At 38.7% G+C, this 18,188-nt stretch overlaps 1 protein-coding gene across 3 annotated transcripts in view; it reads right to left on the bottom strand.

Annotated features, from left to right (window-relative positions):
- TNFSF13B (TNF superfamily member 13b) overlaps positions 1 to 18,188 on the bottom strand; it is a 79,031-nt gene that overhangs the window by 6,816 nt on the left and 54,027 nt on the right. For 2 of the 3 annotated variants that reach the window (XM_077854978.1, XM_077854979.1), the window contains exon 5: positions 9,248 to 9,304. The exons of the other annotated variant lie outside the window; for it this stretch is intronic. In XM_077854978.1, the coding sequence (XP_077711104.1) occupies positions 9,248 to 9,304 (57 nt within the window). The remainder of the gene's footprint in view (positions 1 to 9,247; positions 9,305 to 18,188) is intronic. 3 annotated transcript variants of the gene reach the window in all.

The raw sequence follows: 18,188 nt of genomic DNA on the forward strand, positions 1-18,188 counted from the left end.
TTCTAAATAGATCTTTGAGGGAATAGTATAAAACAAGAACCACACATTCTCTGAACACTTCTGAGAAGTAAAGAACCTGAGGTGCTCACACAAAGCAAATGACAAGGTGAATCTGAGTTCAGTTCCCTCAGGCAGCCCTGTAAGTGGGCATGCCAGACTGGAGGGCAAGGAAGGAGCCTGGCAGGTGCCTGTGGACGCAGGTGCTCTCGTGCCTCCTCTTCTGCACTCCTAGGATGCACCTCTGTCTCCCACAAGTAGGCTCTGCTGTTCCCAAGAAGGTCTGTGAGGAAATTTGGCTTGGGTGAAAGCCCTCTGGTGCTGTGCTGAAAGGGGACAGTCCCTGGAGAAAGCCTCCTCAGTTACAAGTCGCAGAGGCAAACTCACCATCCCCTGCTGTTTACACAGCATCAGCATCCTTTCAGTGGAGAGGATTATGGTAGCATAGTTTTACATTTGTTTAAGTGAGATCATGTGCCCAAGGCACTTCTAAATGCAGTGTGTCCAAAAGAGGAGGAGGAACTAATGATCATGGCTGTTCTTACTATAAAATAACTGATGATGGAAGGGGACTGCTCTCGTGGTCATGAGGACACCTGCCCGATGCTCTGACCAAGGAGGGCCTTCCTCCATTCAAAACCATACACGTCTTAGGTTCTGACCTCTCTGGGTTCAGGCATCACTGCTGTCCGGTTTCTGGCTCCTCCCCCGGGCCTAGTCACTGAATTAACTACTTCAATTTTAAACATAAAATAATTCAAATTGGTGGGGTACGATGCAGTTGCCCACCAGCATCCTGTTGTTTTTTAACATTTTTTTAGGGTATCCTGGGGGGCTCAGCGGTTTAGCGCCGCCGTCAGCTCAGGGCATGATCCTGGAGTCCTGGGATAGAGTCCCATGTCAGGCTCCCTGCATGGAGCCTGCTTCTCCCTCTGCCTGTGTCTCTGCCTCTCTTTCTCTCTCTGCGTCTCTCATGAATAAATAAATAAAATCTTTAAACAAAAAAAAAAAAGCATTTTTTAAAAAATCTATTTTTAAAAGCATTTTACGAGCTAGTTGCTGGAACTAGCTAGTTGTATGAGATGGAGCGTCACCACGAAGGCAAGATGCACTTGTGAGCTGAAAGAAAGACACACATTTCCAAAACCTCTTGCTCATATTCTGTCTAGAGATATTTATTTACTAAATTTCTTTTTCAACACCTTAAGTTGGTTTCCTACTTTTTTACACCATACATCTACCTATAAAATCAGTAAGCTGGTTTTTACCCAGTTTTACTGCTGCATTGTCAGAATAGAAAGAAAAACAAGTAGTTATTAGGTATAAATTTTTATGTTTTCTTGACATTTTCTTTTGGCATTTCATCCTATCTTGCTGGAAATATTCTTACAAGAGACAGTACATGGTTGCTGGTTTTTATGCACTGTCTATATTTCTCCTTCCAGCACATACATGTTGCACACACATGCATACCCACAAATTACACTGCATGAGGCCAAATGCCAAGGACACAGCTCTGCACACATCTGCGTTCAATGAATATGTGTTACTGAGTGAATCTTAAATCCTTTAAGAAAACAGACGAAACAATACATTAAAAGCTAACGTAGGGCAGCCCAGGTGGCTCAGCGGTTTAGTGCTGCCTTCAGCCCAGGGCCTGATCTTGAAGACCCGGGATCGAGTCCCACATCAGTCTCCCTGCATGGAGCCTGCTTCTCCCTCTGCCTGTGTCTCTGCCTTTCTCTCTCTCTGTGTCTCTCATGAATAAATAAATAAAATATTTTTTAAAAAAGCTAAAGTAATTATAAACCTAAGCATAAATATTATAAACATGTTTCTACATCTTAAAACTTAATTTAGATATTTAGCATGTTAAATTAGACTATGGATAAATGCTAACAAGAAAATATGCATGAAGTGCCTATTCTGTAAGATGCTTTTCTAAGCCAGAATGTATCACTACCAATTGATATTTGAGAATTTGTAAATAAAGTCCAAGAGTATTACTGCTTCTCTCTCTCTCTGTTAGTCCACAGCTAAAATACAGATGTGCTGCGGCATGTAAAGGCTGAACTTCCCAGGTCCACTTAGCTGTAAATACTTGATGTATTTAAAGGTTTTTGAAAACTTAATATGTACAATAATATGTGAACTTAAATTAACAGAATGCCAGTATTAATATGTGAAAATAATTTATACATATACTTGAAAGTGTCCGCTCTTAAAGGAGCTCTTTCCTGATCAGACTTATACAAAATATATAAATTTTAGGTTGACAACATTTCATAGAAAAATCTGATATATTTCATTAATACCTGCTTTTTATTTTACTTTATGAATAGGAGATTTCCTTGAAAGCATTCATACTTCCGGTGTTACCTCCCTCAGAAACTGAAAATAAATGTTGCAGAGAGCAGCTGTCAATCACACCTATCCTATTGGGTTACAACTCTTGATTTTGTAATCCTATTATCATACAGCTGCTGGAAATAGTTTTAGGGGATAAGATACTGATAATACTTTTTTAAAAGGCAGATTATGTCAATTAATTCAAGAAATAGTAATTTCTTGTATAAAACAAGTACTGTTTGGCATAGAAACCCACAGTTATGGCAGGTTTGGTTTTATAGTTGAGGCAGAGCAGCTAGGCCAGTCATGGGGGCTGAGCTCTTCAAAGGGCTGTGAGCAGCAGACAGAGATGATTACTCTATTTTAGAGAAACCACTATGTGGCTACCAGTCAAGGAAAGGTACAAAATTGGGGCCAAGGAAACCAGCCATGGGGACACATGAGGGCGGTCTAGCAGGATGGTGAGATGGGAATGAAGGGGAATAGATTAATTCAGGTTATATTCATGGGGAATAAATGATAGGGTTTTGAGATTAATGTACTGAGTCAGAGGGAACAGTCAAGAATGACACCCAAAATTCTACAGGAGGCAACCGAGGACACAGTCATCACACTCACTGAAATGGGAATGCTGGTGGAAGGAATTTGGGGGCAAATTGTACAGCCCAGGCTGAGATGCCACTGAGTTGCAAAGGAAGAAATGTTAAAGAGACAGAGGTGTATACAGGATTGAAGCTGAGTGGTTTGGGCCAAAGTGCTACATTTAAACCATCCGCACATAGATGCTAAGTGACAACATAGGAGTATTTAAGAACGCCAAAGCAGAGAGAAGAATGAAAAGAGAATGAGACTGTATCAGAGGACTGAAGAGCATCTATAGTAAGAAGGTACATTTAAGAGTAACTTGCAAGGAAATTTACAAAGGAGTGGCCTAAAGGGTCAGAAAATGGGTAGAGAAACAAACAAGGGCAGTGTGTGTTTCATCAAATGTCAAATTCTATTGGGATACTACAAGTAAATCTCATCATTTCCTGTAGAAAATACTCACATGGCAAAGGCAGAAATAAACAAGAGCCTTCTGCCACCAACATGAGTGTGGAAATAATGTCCGTCCTGTTCCTTCATGTGAAAGAAGCAGACAGATTCATGTTCCAGAGTAGTCGTAAGGGCTTCAAAGTCACTGGGGTCCCCCTGGTACTGGGTGTGGAAGGGGAGGGACGAAGCAAGGAGAGCAGTGACAGGTTCTGGAAGTGGCCGAGTCCACAAAGAGCCAGCAAAAATCACCCCCCCTAAAGGTGAAGAAGCCCTCGTATGCATGCAGACGTCTCTGACGAGTATACAGTCCAAGAAGTTTCTGTGTCACCTAAAAGAACTTGGAAGATGAGGAGGGGAAAAAATCATTTAAATGAAAATAAAAATTTCAGAGTGGAAAATAGGTTTTGTACAAAAGAAAGATGGAAATAAAGAGTTTAAAATTTGAAAAAAAAAAAAAAGGACTATAGAATATATAGGACCCATAAAACAGTCTTACCCACATACCTGTGAACAGACCCCTGGTAGGCAAAACCAGCAACAAAAAGTCAAGCAGAGCAACCACAGAGGGCTGCTACAGACAGAGAGGACACACCCCAGGCCAGGAAGTTGATTCCAAATAGCTTCACTAGTTTTGTGCTGCTGTAACAAATCACCACAGACTTAGTGGCTTGAAACAACACACATTTACTAGCTCATGGTTCTAAACATCAAAAGTCTCACTGGGCAGAAATCAAGGTGTTGGCAAGTCTGGGTTCTTTCTGGAAGCTGCAAAACCTATCCCTTTTCTGGCTCCTGCAGTTGGCCTGCTTTCCTTGGCTCATGGCCACCTCCATCTTCCCAGGCACCCATCACATCATGCCTATCTCCACTTGCATCACCACATCGCCTCTCTGACTCTGATCCTACCAACTCCCTCAGTAAGGATGCTTGTGATTACCCTGAGCTCCCGGATCAGCCAGGGTAGTTCCCCCAAAGTTATTATCTTACATCTGCAAAAGTCCCCTTTTCCACATGACCTACAATACTCACAAATTTCAGGGATTAGGCTGCAGACATCTTTGGGAGCTGTTATTCTACCTACCATAATAGTCAACTCTGAAATATACAGTAAAACAAGCATTGACTTTTTAAGGTAAATAATTCTTTGTATAATCAGGCAAGAAAGTCAAGCCACTTATGAGAAGAAAAATTTCTCTTACCTTGGTTTTCTTCAAGTGCATTTAATGCCAAAAGAGAGTAGAGAAATTCCTACAACTCAAGTAAAGAAAAGATAAAATGGGGATTTTGCATCCAGCCACCTTTCTTTAAAATATAAAAACTACAGGGCAGTCTGGGTGGCTCAATCAGTTGAGCACCTTGCCTTTGGCTCAGGCCATGATCTCAGGGTCCTGGGATCATGTCCCACGTGGGGCTCCCTGCTCCTTTTTTTTTTTTTTTCTTTGATACTTCCTCACTTTATTAAGGTTAACAGGATACTTATACATCTAAACATTTACTCTAGGTATTTATTCAGTGACATTTAAATTCTGAATTACCTTCCCATAATTAAGTTTCTTTAGGCACATTGGTTTGTATTTTACAGAAAACACTTATCTTTAGGTCACAAACAGGAAAGAATATAATTTGCAAATGTTACAAAGATGATACCAAATCTCAGCTAACCTCTTTCCCAAATTGCAACCATTGTTAGTATTTAAAGAAAACAGAGCCCCCAAATAATTGCTTACACATTATCACTGTATGATTGTGGTGACTAAGAAATCCCTGAAAGAGCAGTAAGCCATGATTACTGGAAAGCTCAGAACACTAGCAAGGCTTAATTGCAAAGTATTTAACAGAAGGCCACAAATTGTGTTTTCCTAAGAGGAGCTAGGAACTATGGATGTCATTTAGTAATGCATTGGAATGGCATTGCCTAGTGCGAGTGTTGCACAAAAACTCCAGGTCACCTCTTCTTTATCATTATTTTGGATAAGCTTCCACAATCATAGCATGGCCCTCCCCACCAGCTGCACAGGCAGCCACTAAGCCTAAGGTAAAGACCCCTCCCCCCTGCTCATGCTCTCTCTCTCTCTCTCATGCTTGCTTTCTCTTTCTCTCAAAAAAAAAATCTTAAAAAAAAAGAGTATTTGAAGAATAAGGGCCAAATTCTTCTTAATTTTGAAGAAAGAATGAATCTACACATCCAAGAAACTGCATGAATTCTAAAAAGGATAAACTCAAAGAGATCCATACCAAAGTGAGTTATAATTAAGAGGTTGAAAGAAAGAACCAGGAGAAAATCTTGAAAGCAGCAGGACAGAAGCAATTTTTCCAATACAAACAAGGGGGATGCTCAATAATATTAACAGTTGATTTCTTTCTTGAAACCATGTAGGCCGAAAACAGTGGGATGACACATTTAAAGTTCCAAATGAAGGATTACATCATCAAGGTGGCAGCATAGGAGTCTTACACATCATCCCTCCACAGAAACAATAATATTGGTGCCAAAACACCAGAAATTCAGAATCCAGCTAAGAAGTAGAAACTAAGTAGTAGAGCACAGACTGAGAAGAAGTCACATTTTTATAGGTAAGAAGAGCAATTTCAACTTATTTACATTAGCCCCTCCCCCAAACATGCCTAGGTCAGCACCACAAGATGGCCTCAGCCTGTGATTCCCCTGTGGAGGGATGGTGAGATCTGACTGTGCTCCAGGCCCCATGGTCTCTCAGAGTGCCTTCCATGGAGCTGGGTTCCATCTTGACCCATACTTTGTGCTGAATATCCAAAAGAGCTTGGTCCCTGCTACAGTTAGAAACAAAAAAAGGGAAGACATTCTTCTATAGCTCCAGTTTGTTTTCTTTGTTTTGTTTTGCATGATTGAGGAAAAGCAAAGAACAGATTATTTTCCTCCAGTAGGGAAGGGAGGAAGCAAAGGAGACCTTGCCCCTGGCCTTACAGTAGATAATATTAGGCACTGCTGATCAGTAAAAGTGTCTCCCAGTCAAAATCAGTCCATGAGAGGTAGCTGCATAAGCAACAAAGCAACTCTGCAAGGAATGTGAAGAATCAAGAAAATCCAACACAATCAAAGGGATAAAACAAATCTCTAGTAAATCTGAAAGAAATAGCTATAAAGAGTTGTAGATTACTCTGAACTCTAGTATAAAAGTTAAAAGACAAAAGCATTAAAAGGAATTATAGGGATCCCTGGGTGGCGCAGCGGTTTGGCGCCTGCCTTTGGCCCAGGGCGCGATCCTGGAGACCCGGGATCGAATCCCACATCGGGCTCCTGGTGCATGGAACCTGCTTCTCCCTCTGCCTGTGTCTCTGCCTCTCTCTCTTTCTCTCTGTGTGACTATCATAAATAAATAAAAATTAAAAAAAAAAGGAATTATAACTACAGTAATTTGTTAATAGACACAATATAAAAAGTTGTAAATCAAAGTTGTTATCAGCTTAAAATAGACTACTGTAACTACGTTGTTTGATATAAGTGTCATGGTAAACACAAATTTAAAAACCTATAGCAGATATCCAAAATACAAAGAAAAAGGAATCAAAACATATAAATTCACAAAATAGTCAAGCCACAAAGGAAGACATCAAGAGAGGAAGAGAGGAACAAAGGAACTACAAAACAGCTAGAAAACAATTAACAAAGGAAAATAGTAAGTCCTCACTATCAGTAATTACCTTAAATGAAAATGGATTATATTATCCAATCAAAAGGCAAAGACTGGCTGAGTGAATTGAAAGAAAAACAAAATCCAAACATATTCCGCCTATAAGAAACTCCCTTCAGCTTTAAGGAAATATATAGTGAAGGGCTGGAAAGCAATATTTCATCCAACTGTTAGATAAAAGAGACAAGAAGTGGCTATTCTTGTATTAGACAAAATAGGCTTCAAGTAAAAAAAAATGTCACAAAAGACAAAGAAGGTCATTATATGATGACAAGTAGATTGATTCATCAAGAGAATATAACAAGTATGTATGTGTGTGTATACACACACACACACACACACACACACACATATACACTCAACACTGGAGCCCCTAAATGTAATAGGCAAATACTAAAAGATTTGAAGGGAGAAATAGACAGCATTTCAGTAACAGTAGGAGACTTCAATATCCTACTTCCAGTAATGGATAGATCACCCAAAAGAGAATCAGTAAGGAAAAAGTGTTCCTGAACAATACTATAGACCAGATGGACTTAGCAGATATGCACAGAATATTCTGCCCTATAGTCATAGAATATGCATTCTTCCTAAGGACACAAAGAAAATTCTCCAAGATAAATAAAATATTGGGGCACAAAATAAATATGAACAGATTTAGGAAGACTGAAGTCACACCAAGTATCTTTTCCAGCCACAATGATATGAAACTAGAATCAGTAGTAGGAGAAAAATAGGGATATTCAAAATATGTGGAAATTAAACAAAACACTCCTGAACACTAACAGGTCAAATGAAACCAAAAGGTAAATTTAAAAATATCCCGAGACAAATGAAAATGGAAACACAATCTATCAAACTTTATGGGACACAGGCAAGCAGTGATGCTACAACATGCCCATGTGCACCAACAGGTGCTGGTATCACAAGGCTAACCAATGGTTCCAAAGGGCAAGGCACCCAGTTCAGTACCCCTTGGTCAGTGAAGAGCAGTCACTACATAATATTCCGTGGAATTCATGTTCACGATCAAGGAGCAACTTCATCTTCTTGTGTGACATAACATTTTCGTTTTGTCCAAATGTGTAAAACAAAGTTAATATTTTTAAAACGTTTTCTTTGGTCTTTAAGTTCTTCTTCTGACTTCATTTTAATTCTTAGTAAACAGTCTGATGCCTATTAAAGTGGCAAGGATAGGACTTTGGAAAATGCAGAGAGATAAATAATAACAGAATCTCAAATAGTTCCCTCTGTGTTACATGTTACATTTGGGATCACTAAAGTCACTCAGAAAGATACAGATGCAAGACAGCACTCAAAAAAAAAAAAAAAAATACAGCACTCCTGGCACTCAAAGGCAAATCCAAAAATATTCTCTGGGCTCCTTCTCATTTCCATCCTGGCCTCCAGCTTGACTCTCTGATACTTGTGACCTCCCTGTTCTGGGTCGCAGCCCAGACATTCCCTAGCCCCTGGCCTGCTTTATTTTTCTCCATAGCACTTAATTTTATCATTCTACATTTTACTGATTCATTTGCTTTCTTTGTTATTTTTTTCCTGTTTTCCCCTCATCAAAAGGTAAATTTCATGAAAGTGAGGAACTATACATATTTTCTTCATTGCTAAGCTCTATGGCTCACACAGAAATTGGAACATTGTATGTCTTTAACTAATATGTGTAAAACATAAAGCAGTCATTTCACATTAGATTATCATAAAAGTGTTATATTTATTTGCACACAGTATATATTTATTAATAATTAATATTAAATGTTTGCGATATGTTCAGTTTCATCTTCATCCTATTATGATTTCTCAATCCTAGTAAAATAGGTGAACTGATATTTGTGCAGATGATCTCAAGTCATTAGAGAAGCCAAATTGATTTCTAAAAAATAAAAAAACCAAAAACTGAATTTGGCTTAGTATTGATTTTGTTTTATCATATGCTAATTTTAAAAAATTTCTAAGTATTAGCACCTCTACTAAACTAATTCTGTTTGTTAGATTATTATATTAGCCTAAATATTTACTCCCCAATCATTTTGAATATATTTCAGCTTCTTATTTTACATCTGATTCTGAGAAGCTTGGAGGCAGACAGCTGATGTGAGATGAAGTCTGAATATAGTCTTACAAGTGATTAGATTGGGTGGAACCGTAATAAGAAAAGTTATAGGAGATGATCTTATTACCTTTTCGTATAGTAGGTGTGTCACTGTCTGCAATCAGTTGCAAGCAGTCCTGAGTGACTGAAAAACAAAAATACATCCTTTTAGCTACTTGAATAAGAATGATAAGGGAAGTAAGATGTCTGAGCGCATAAGGCTACACAGCTGTTCTTCCAGAAACACGGAAACAATTATGCTTCCTACAGAGCCTGCACTTTGTTTTAAAACTGCTTTATGAAATCTGCACATAGATTTTTGTTACAAATTTTACTTAAAATATAGTACATACATGAAATTCATGGTTTAGAAAAGCTGTATGGGCTGTTTGAAACACAGTAAGTGTACCATCCTTAGAGTCCAACCTAACTTGCTGTGAGGTATGATGCCTGGACAGAAAGTGAGTTTAGTGATGATTATCATGTGCCTTTCAAGCCCACCGTACATATGAGCCAAATGATCAGAATACTCTAATGTAATGTTTTTGTTTTAGAAAAATCCTAACATTAAGGAGTGCCTGGATGGCTCAGTCAGTTAAGTGTCCGACTCTTGATTTTAGCTCAGGTCATGATCTCAGAGTCATGAGATTAAGCCCTGCATCCAGCTCTGCGCTGGGCATGGACCTGCTTGAGATTCTCTCTCTCCCTCTCCCCCCCCCCCACTCTCTCTCTCTTTCAAAACAAAAACAAAAACAAACAAAAAAAGCCAATGTTAAATAGCAACTCACTGTTACTGCTAATACAATTACCATTACTGAGAATAAAAATATTTATTGAGTAGATACAAATACAGGCAACCTCACAAAAATCCTAAAAATTATGTACGGGAAACTAAATCCTGAAAAGTGTAAACAGCTCATTTGGGGCCCATGGTGAAAAGTTAGCCAGAGCTTAACCCGTGCCTGTTTCACTCTGGAGCCAAAGTCAAGCTTTGGGTAAAATATTTTGGACCAAGAAGAGAGAAGAGACAGCATCTTTCAAAATAAAATGGGAGATTTCCCTGAAACTGCATAATCAGTAAAGTTTCTGGGAAGCATCAATTTGCATCGCATATCACGTGTCCAATATCCCAGACAGCATTCAAGGAAACAGAGGACTATTCTGTTAAATAAAGACAGATGCCTCCAGGTAAAAGCATATTGAGAACACTGTGTAGATATCATGAAAAATAGGACACAGAAATTTAAGTTTGCCTATTTTAAGTCAAGAAGACATTAATTTAGAGTTTTTTTATTACCCAGCAAGTATCTTATTCAGAATTGAAGTATTACTTTAAAAACATTCTTCCCACATTTTAAGAGCTTGGCACAGTGAATTCCTGCTTCATTTGATGATTTTAAAATGTTCTAAGTTCTAATATTTGCAACACAACACCTAATAACAGATGTAATAGTTACAAGCTATTCCCAAGCTGCACAAACATACGGCTCTACAAAGATCACCGCTGCAGGGAATGATCACAGAAGAGAATCTGTTAAGAAGTCTCCCTCGGTGTTTGGGTGGAAATACGATGTTGCAATTCCTTTATCACCCTGAAGCTTTCCTAACATATTTCTATGTTTATCTGATCATTTCAATAGGAGCAGAACATTCTGGACTACTTGTGATTCTTTTGTTGATCTGCAAAGCAATGGTGGCCATGTCTGTGCCACAGGGAAAATGTGACTCATTAGTGCTGTTACTATGGTAGACCTTCTGCCACCACAAATAAGTAAAAGCATCGCAAGAGGAAGAACTGTTGTGAATAAGGATGGCATGAAAGAAAGAAGAAACAAAACACCCACAGCAGTGAAAGACTGAAGAGCGGGCACAGTATCTAGCTAGAGTGGCCCTACTAACCCTGCCTTTAACGTGTTCCTATCTTTCTAGCAAACACTTCTTAAGGAACTACCATTCATAGGGCACCATGGTAAGTTCTGTGAGGGATGCAAGGGTCAATCAGAGCTTGGGAGAAGAGGATACTGACAAAGGTCAAGGTCAAATTTCCAAATGTTCCATCTTTCCTTTGCTGTATGTGCATATGCATACAGAGATTATTAAGTGAGATAGTGTATGTGGCCCATTTAGTACCATTCCTGGTCCACGATACTTACAAGGTCAATCTTGGCTATTATAGTGGGAACAGTGCTAGCATTATTGCTCTTCACACTATTGCACTCAATAAACTGGACACATAAAGGAAGAGCACCAGGAGGCCATTAAAACCAAATGACCCCAATACAGAGAGACAAGAAAAATTGTAATATGTTATTCCGATTCCAATTAATCCTTCTTGACCATTTACCCAACATCCCATAGAATACTTACATGTTTTATTCAGAGAAAGAGTCTACCTAGAAAACATCTGAATTTTAATCTCTGCAGCCCAACAAGAGTTGGCTACAACTTACATGTTAAAAAACAATGATCTATTCCATCACGTAGTAGCAGAAATATAATTTTAATAGAAAATACACTGTGGTAAGAAAAGTGTATTCCAAGAAAATACTCTTCAGAAAGGAAAGTGGAATATTACAATAAAAGTTCAGTAATATGTTTGAATTACACTCACTGAGACCAGTGTCATTCATTGACTTTTCTTGTTCCAGACAAAGTCAATGGACTTTTGAACGAGGGCTGTCGGAAATAAGCCAAGGACATCCCACTTTGGCCTCATGAGTTGCTGCTTATGTGTCGTCAACCTCATCAGTGCTGTTTACCTCTTTGCTTTCAGCTCTTCCATTTTAGGAAATCTAATGTCCATTATCATCTTCTCTCTAGTACAATCCTTTAAGACTCTCCAATTCAACAGATCTGGCCTTAAAGTATGTATTATTGCTCACAAAAAGTGGGTCAAAATAGCAATACTGCTTTTTCACATCTCCCAGTAGCACAGATAGCCAACCACAAGAGTTTTGAGAATGCACAGTCGAAGGTAAGAAACACAATGCTGGTAACAACTATAATGGTCATCAATGTGTTTGGTTTTCAAGTCTTGCATACATCCTTCTCTCTACTACAACTGAAGGAAACTTGAAGAGTGTGAGAATAATCTATCTTTTTAACTAAACAGGGTGACAGCATACATTAAAACCTTTCTGTATGATGGGGATATACATATTTCTAAATATATATATTTTATATTATAATAATGTGTGAAAAAAAGGATAATTGATAAGTACAAATTTACAGCATAATATTGATTCATAACATTGTATTTTGTGTAAAATGTTTCTAAAACAAAAATATTGTATTGATGGCAAAAATAGTTTACAAAAGAGAATTCCTAAAATAAGAGTTTTTAGAACAAAAATAATTTGCTATTGCTCAATATTTGATATAATAAAATCCAACCAACCTCACAGTGAGAATACATTTAAATATTTTCCATATGGAAAACATTTTGAGTTTGAAAGCCATGTGTATGACATTATTGCAGAGCCTGTGTGGCTCAGTCTGTTAAGCATCTGCCTTCGGCTCAGGTCATGATCCCAGCCCCACATTGGGCTCCTTGCTCAGTGGGGAGTCTGCCTCTCCCTCTTCTCCCCACCCCCCCATGCTCTCTCTCTCAAATAAATAAAATCTTAAAAAAAATAAGTATGAGACCTATGCTACATTCAAACACCATTTAATTAGGAGAAGGGATTTGACAGTTTATGGGATTGCTAGTATCTGCTGTATTATTTTCTGTATTGGAACTAGACGTTTTCAAACTAGAATTGGGTTTACTGTACATTATTTCAAGAAAGTTCAACCTAATATAAACTACCATAAATAATGCAGTTATTGCAGATTATGCGTAATTCCAGTAGAAAGCACAGAGCTTCCCCCATTACATCTGCCCCATTCATATGAACCTCACCTACTTGTTCCTGATCATCCTTCTTACTCAGCTCATTCAAGCTGCTTCCAAGCTCCTCAGTCTGGATGAGAGGCCCTTCCTGCATTTCCCTGTATCTCTTCTTCCTTCCGTCCTCTTACTTACTGCACCATAGTTTCTGAAGGTGATGCCTCTCTCCTATTGCTGCATACTTTACCTATCAGTATATGGAAGTCATGTAGTTTGATTTTTATGGAACTAATTTTTTAAATTTTATTTATTTATTCATGAGAGAGAGGCAGAGACATAGGCAGAGGGAGAAGCAGGCTCCCTGTGGGGAGCCCAACATGGGACTGATCCCAGAACCCTGGGGTCACAATCTGAGCCAAGGGCAGATGCTCAACCACCAAGCCACCCAGCTGTCCCTGGAACTAGTTTTGAATAAATAATCAGTGGAAAAGTCTAACTAGGAGAAATCCCATAAAGATCTAAATATTGACCTAATGATGGACATGGATTTAAGAAGAAATTGAAGAAAACATGACTTTGGGATAAACATTCTTTAAGGAATGGGAATACAAGAATTTAGGGGTAAAAAAATGGATTTTAGAGTTTTATTTGACCATTGATAAACAGTTTGCGAAAACGAGTTAACAGGGTTTTAAAAGTCTTTCTAGAGATCTAAATTGTATATATTTGACTTACCAGAAAAGCTTTTAAAAATTCAGAATTTTTAATCTTGAGAGGGGCCTGCCTGATACATGTTGTGCTTTAGAAAGATCATAATGCATCCTTGTGTAGAATAAAATGTAGAGAGTATGAAAGCAAAGGGTCAACTGTTGACTGGTAGTAAATATAACATGAGGATTTGATCTCAGAAGCAATTATATAAATAGAGCATCCGAGGTACATTGTGAGAAAAAAAATTAAAAGTTTGTAACTAATGAGTATGTGTCTGAAGGAGAATTAAAAACTAATAATGAAAACACGATTTCAATTCTGGATAATTCAGAAGATGGTTGTACTACAATCCTGAGGCAGTACAAAAGGGGAGCTGGTTCTTTGGAGGTTTTGGAAAGAGGTTGATAAAATAAAATAGAAATTACAAGTGTCAACAGGAGTAAAGAAAGATATCTCAATGTAAGATTTGTGTGTGTGTGTGTGTGTGTGTGTGTGTGTGTGTGTGTGCTGAGTCCTAAGCACTAACTGGGCATTGTTACATACCCTTCATAATGTGAGTGTATCTTCTATGCCTAAAGCACTGCAGGATATACAAAATGGCAGCCCTTTGCCTTGCCTCATAAACATCAAGAGTAAAAAAGCAGACAAAAAAAATTAAACAAACCCTGGAAAACAAGATGCCATCTTCATAAGTTATTTCATTTTACAACTGATGAACTATTTTAATTTAAAATTACTAATTTTATAATCGAGTCATCATCTCCACAGGATATGTTTTTATTTTTATTTTGCCATGACTTCTTTGCATCACTTTAGAATATTTCTCATTATTAATGATGTATATTCATAAAGCCCTGGATATCAGTAACTTACCAGTGAAGAAAATTAGCTTCATGCAAATTGCACAACATGCAAACATACTTGAAGTTAAGGAAGGTAAAAACAAAGAGAGAAATACACAACTGAATGCTTGGAGAAAGCTACCAGAGAGCTGCACAACGAACTCTTACACCTTCAACTCCTCCTTGGATATTTCTGTCTAGATGTCACACTGATAATTCAAACTCAACATGACCCAAATCGATCTCTTTACCTTCCTCACATGCACTCACCTCCTGCTCATTTTCTCTTAGTGGCTATAACCATCCTCTGAGCTGCCCAATCTAGAAACTTTGTAAAAATGCCAGATTGCTTCCTCTGCAATCTTGAAACCCAGCAAATAATTCAGTTCTAATGGTTTGAATTTTCAAGTTTTGCTCAGTCACTTATCTCATTCAATAATTTCACTGAACAGTAAATTTAGGTCATGGGTTGTGCTCTGGATAGCAAAAAAAGAAAAGAAACAGAGAATACACAATCCCTACCCCTATGGAGCTTCTGATCTAGTGGAAGGAACAGGTATGAATCAACATCACAAATACAGAATTGAAGTTGCAAGAGAAACACAGTGCCCAGACTTTGGCCCAATCAGGAAGGCTTCTCTGAAACGGATGCTTAAACTGAAGTCAGAAGAAAGAAGGGGGGCATGAACATTCCAGACAAAATTAACAATCATGAGTATATACAAAGGCTGAGGTTGGAAAGACATAAGTATGGCCAAAGGGGAGAAAGACAGACAGACAAAGAGAGACAGGGAGAGGACAACACACAAGGACAAGACAAGCATGGCAGCCATGTTCAGATTTCTACACTCTGGACAATTGTACTCATCCACTGAATTGTGCCTCTTCTCTTTTCTGCAATTTCGATTCCATTGCTTGCATTCCCTCCAGACTTCCTTTCCTAAACCAAATTTTATCTTGTCCTTGTAACATTTATAAGTCCTTCAGTGGGTTTTCCCTGCACACAAAACCCAAGTCTACCTTTACACCTCCATCCTCCCACCGCACACAGAATGGGAGCTCAGCCTCATGCCTCCGTGACTGTGTATCCACCATTCCCTCTGGCTACATATTCCTCACCTTGACATCTGGTGAAATCCATCCATCCCTCAGGGCTCAGACCAAATATCAACCCTTTCCCTCATCCTTCTAGCTAAATATTTGATCCTATTATACTTTGTGCACACATCTACTGAAATAGCATTTCATGATCCATCCTAATCATTTCTATTATTGTCTCACTCCCTAGGTTGAGCCACTTGATATTAAGGACCATCACTTACAAATTTGCAGTGTCTGGTTTACATCAGAATAAAAAAAAGAAAAGAAAGAAAATTTGTGCAATCATTTAGAAACAAAAATAGACATCATAACAATATCCAACTTTTTCCAAATGGTTCTTAAAACTAAAATGCTTGAGGGCAAATAGGTTCTATAAAAACCACCACCACCACTGATATCTGGACTCTCTAACAATAAGTCCTTGGGCCCAGGGTTATTTGGAAAAGACTTTACATTGCAAATAATCCTCAACAATAAGGATTTTGAGTTTTCATTTGTAGACCTGTAGCACACTATACTATTTTTTGAAGCAAATGGTTGTGCAGTATTTCTCTAAAATTTTGTGCTATTTCCCAGAAGAAGTTCTAGTGTAGCAGATGGGAGAGAAACAGAACAAACTGTGAAGTGTGACCTCACAGTCAGTGTCAGAAGCTGTCACAGGGTAGTTATTTGCAGTCATCTCCCCATCTACCCCAAACGGCCCAACCATAGGAGGAGGAAGAGAAAGCCTGAACTTGTAAGAACACTTCAGGAGATTTTCCTTTGCAAAAATCCAAGCAAAGGAAGAATGCCAAGGCGGTGGCAGGCATTCTGTCACAGTAATGCCACTTCTTGCCTGTTGTAACTTCATGATGCATCACTGTTCCCATATCCTGGAACATTGTCACTTCTTCCCCAAATCTGCTCAGTCTTCAAAATTCAGCTCAGCTCTTAACCATCATGGTGTCGACCATCGTTCAGCCTGTGATCTGAGCCAATATCCTGTGATACCACAGCTAAATGTCCTCTTATTGGTACTCATGTAGATAACAATCTAGGCCTCTGGGGGACCCAACAGATTGTGTCAAATCTGGTGCATTACTTGACCATCAAGCATGTACAGCTTGCATAACGGAAAAAAAAAAAAAAAAAAAAAAAACCTCAGAATTTGTAGTCATTCATCTCATTTGATAACTTTCCTGAACGCTAAATTGGGGTCATGTATTGTGCTCCAGAGAGCAAAAGCCAATAACACCAACCTAATAGGGGTTACCGAGAAGGTAAATGGTATCACAGATGCACAGAGCTCAACCCAGAGCTTGTGCATGTAACATACCCAATAACTTTTCCACTCTCCTCGTTTCTGTATATTCTGGAGTGCTCACCTCAGACCTCTGCACAGTGGATGTTTCCTCTGTTTTTGAGCAATATCTCTTTCTTCTCTAACTCTTAAGAAATGAGAACATCTTTTATTTTTTAAAACACTGTATTTATTTGAGAGAGAGCAAGAGCAGATTTGTGCAAGCGGGGTGACAGGGAGAGAATCTCAAGCAGAGCCCTCATGGAGCGCAGAGCCCGACATGGGGTCGATCTCAGGACCTTGAAATTATGACCTGAGCCAAATCCAAAAATTAACTGAACTCACAGAGCCCCCCCCAACCCAAGAGCCATTAGAATACTCTTTTTTTTTTTTAAAGATTTTACCTATTTATTCATGAGAGACAGACAGAGAGAGAGAGAGAGAGAGAGAGAGAGAGAGAGGCAGAGACACAGGCAGAGGGAGAAGCAGGCTCCATGCAAGAAGCCCAATATGGGACTTGATCCCGGGTCTCCAGGATCACTCCCTGGGCTGAAAGGCGGCGCTAAACCGCTGAACCACCTGGGCTGCCCTAGAATACTCTTTAAAAGAAAATCTAACCACAAGAAAAGTGCAGTTGCCCAATACAGTTCTTTTAAATAGGACTTGACTTATAAAAATAATAATTAAACATTAAAATGAATATCATCCATTCCTACAGGATTATTAACGAGAACAACACATTCTTCAATATTATGAATTTATTTTGAAAATATCAACCCAGGGCACCTGGATGGTTCAATTGGTGAAGCATCTGCCTTCAGCTCAGGTTATGATCCCAGGTCCTGAGATTGGGTCCTGAGATGGAGTCCCACATCAGGCTTAGTGGGGATTCTGTTTCTCCCTCTACCCTCTGCCCCTCGGCCCCACTTGTGCTCACTCTCTCTCATACTCACTCTCTCTCTCAAATAAATACATTTAAAAAATTTAAATATCCCTCCATTTCTGCAATTTTTTTTAAAGTTGAAAGTATAAAGAATTATTGAACCTTTGAGGAGAAAAAGAAAGACCTACCCTGGCCTTCCTTACATACGCTGCCCCTCCCCTCCTCCCACCCTTCACATCGCCCATCTTGTGAACCCCTGCCCAAGATATTTCACTTTTTCATGCTCTTTGCCATTTTGTATTGTAACTTACTCATTAATTGTGTTTATTGATTACTTTCTGTATCTTTCCCCTTCGCAGTAATTTAATCTCCTGTGGGCAGGAT

Source organism: Canis aureus, chromosome 17 (assembly GCF_053574225.1).
Source record: "Canis aureus isolate CA01 chromosome 17, VMU_Caureus_v.1.0, whole genome shotgun sequence".
Lineage (NCBI taxonomy): Eukaryota > Metazoa > Chordata > Mammalia > Carnivora > Canidae > Canis > Canis aureus.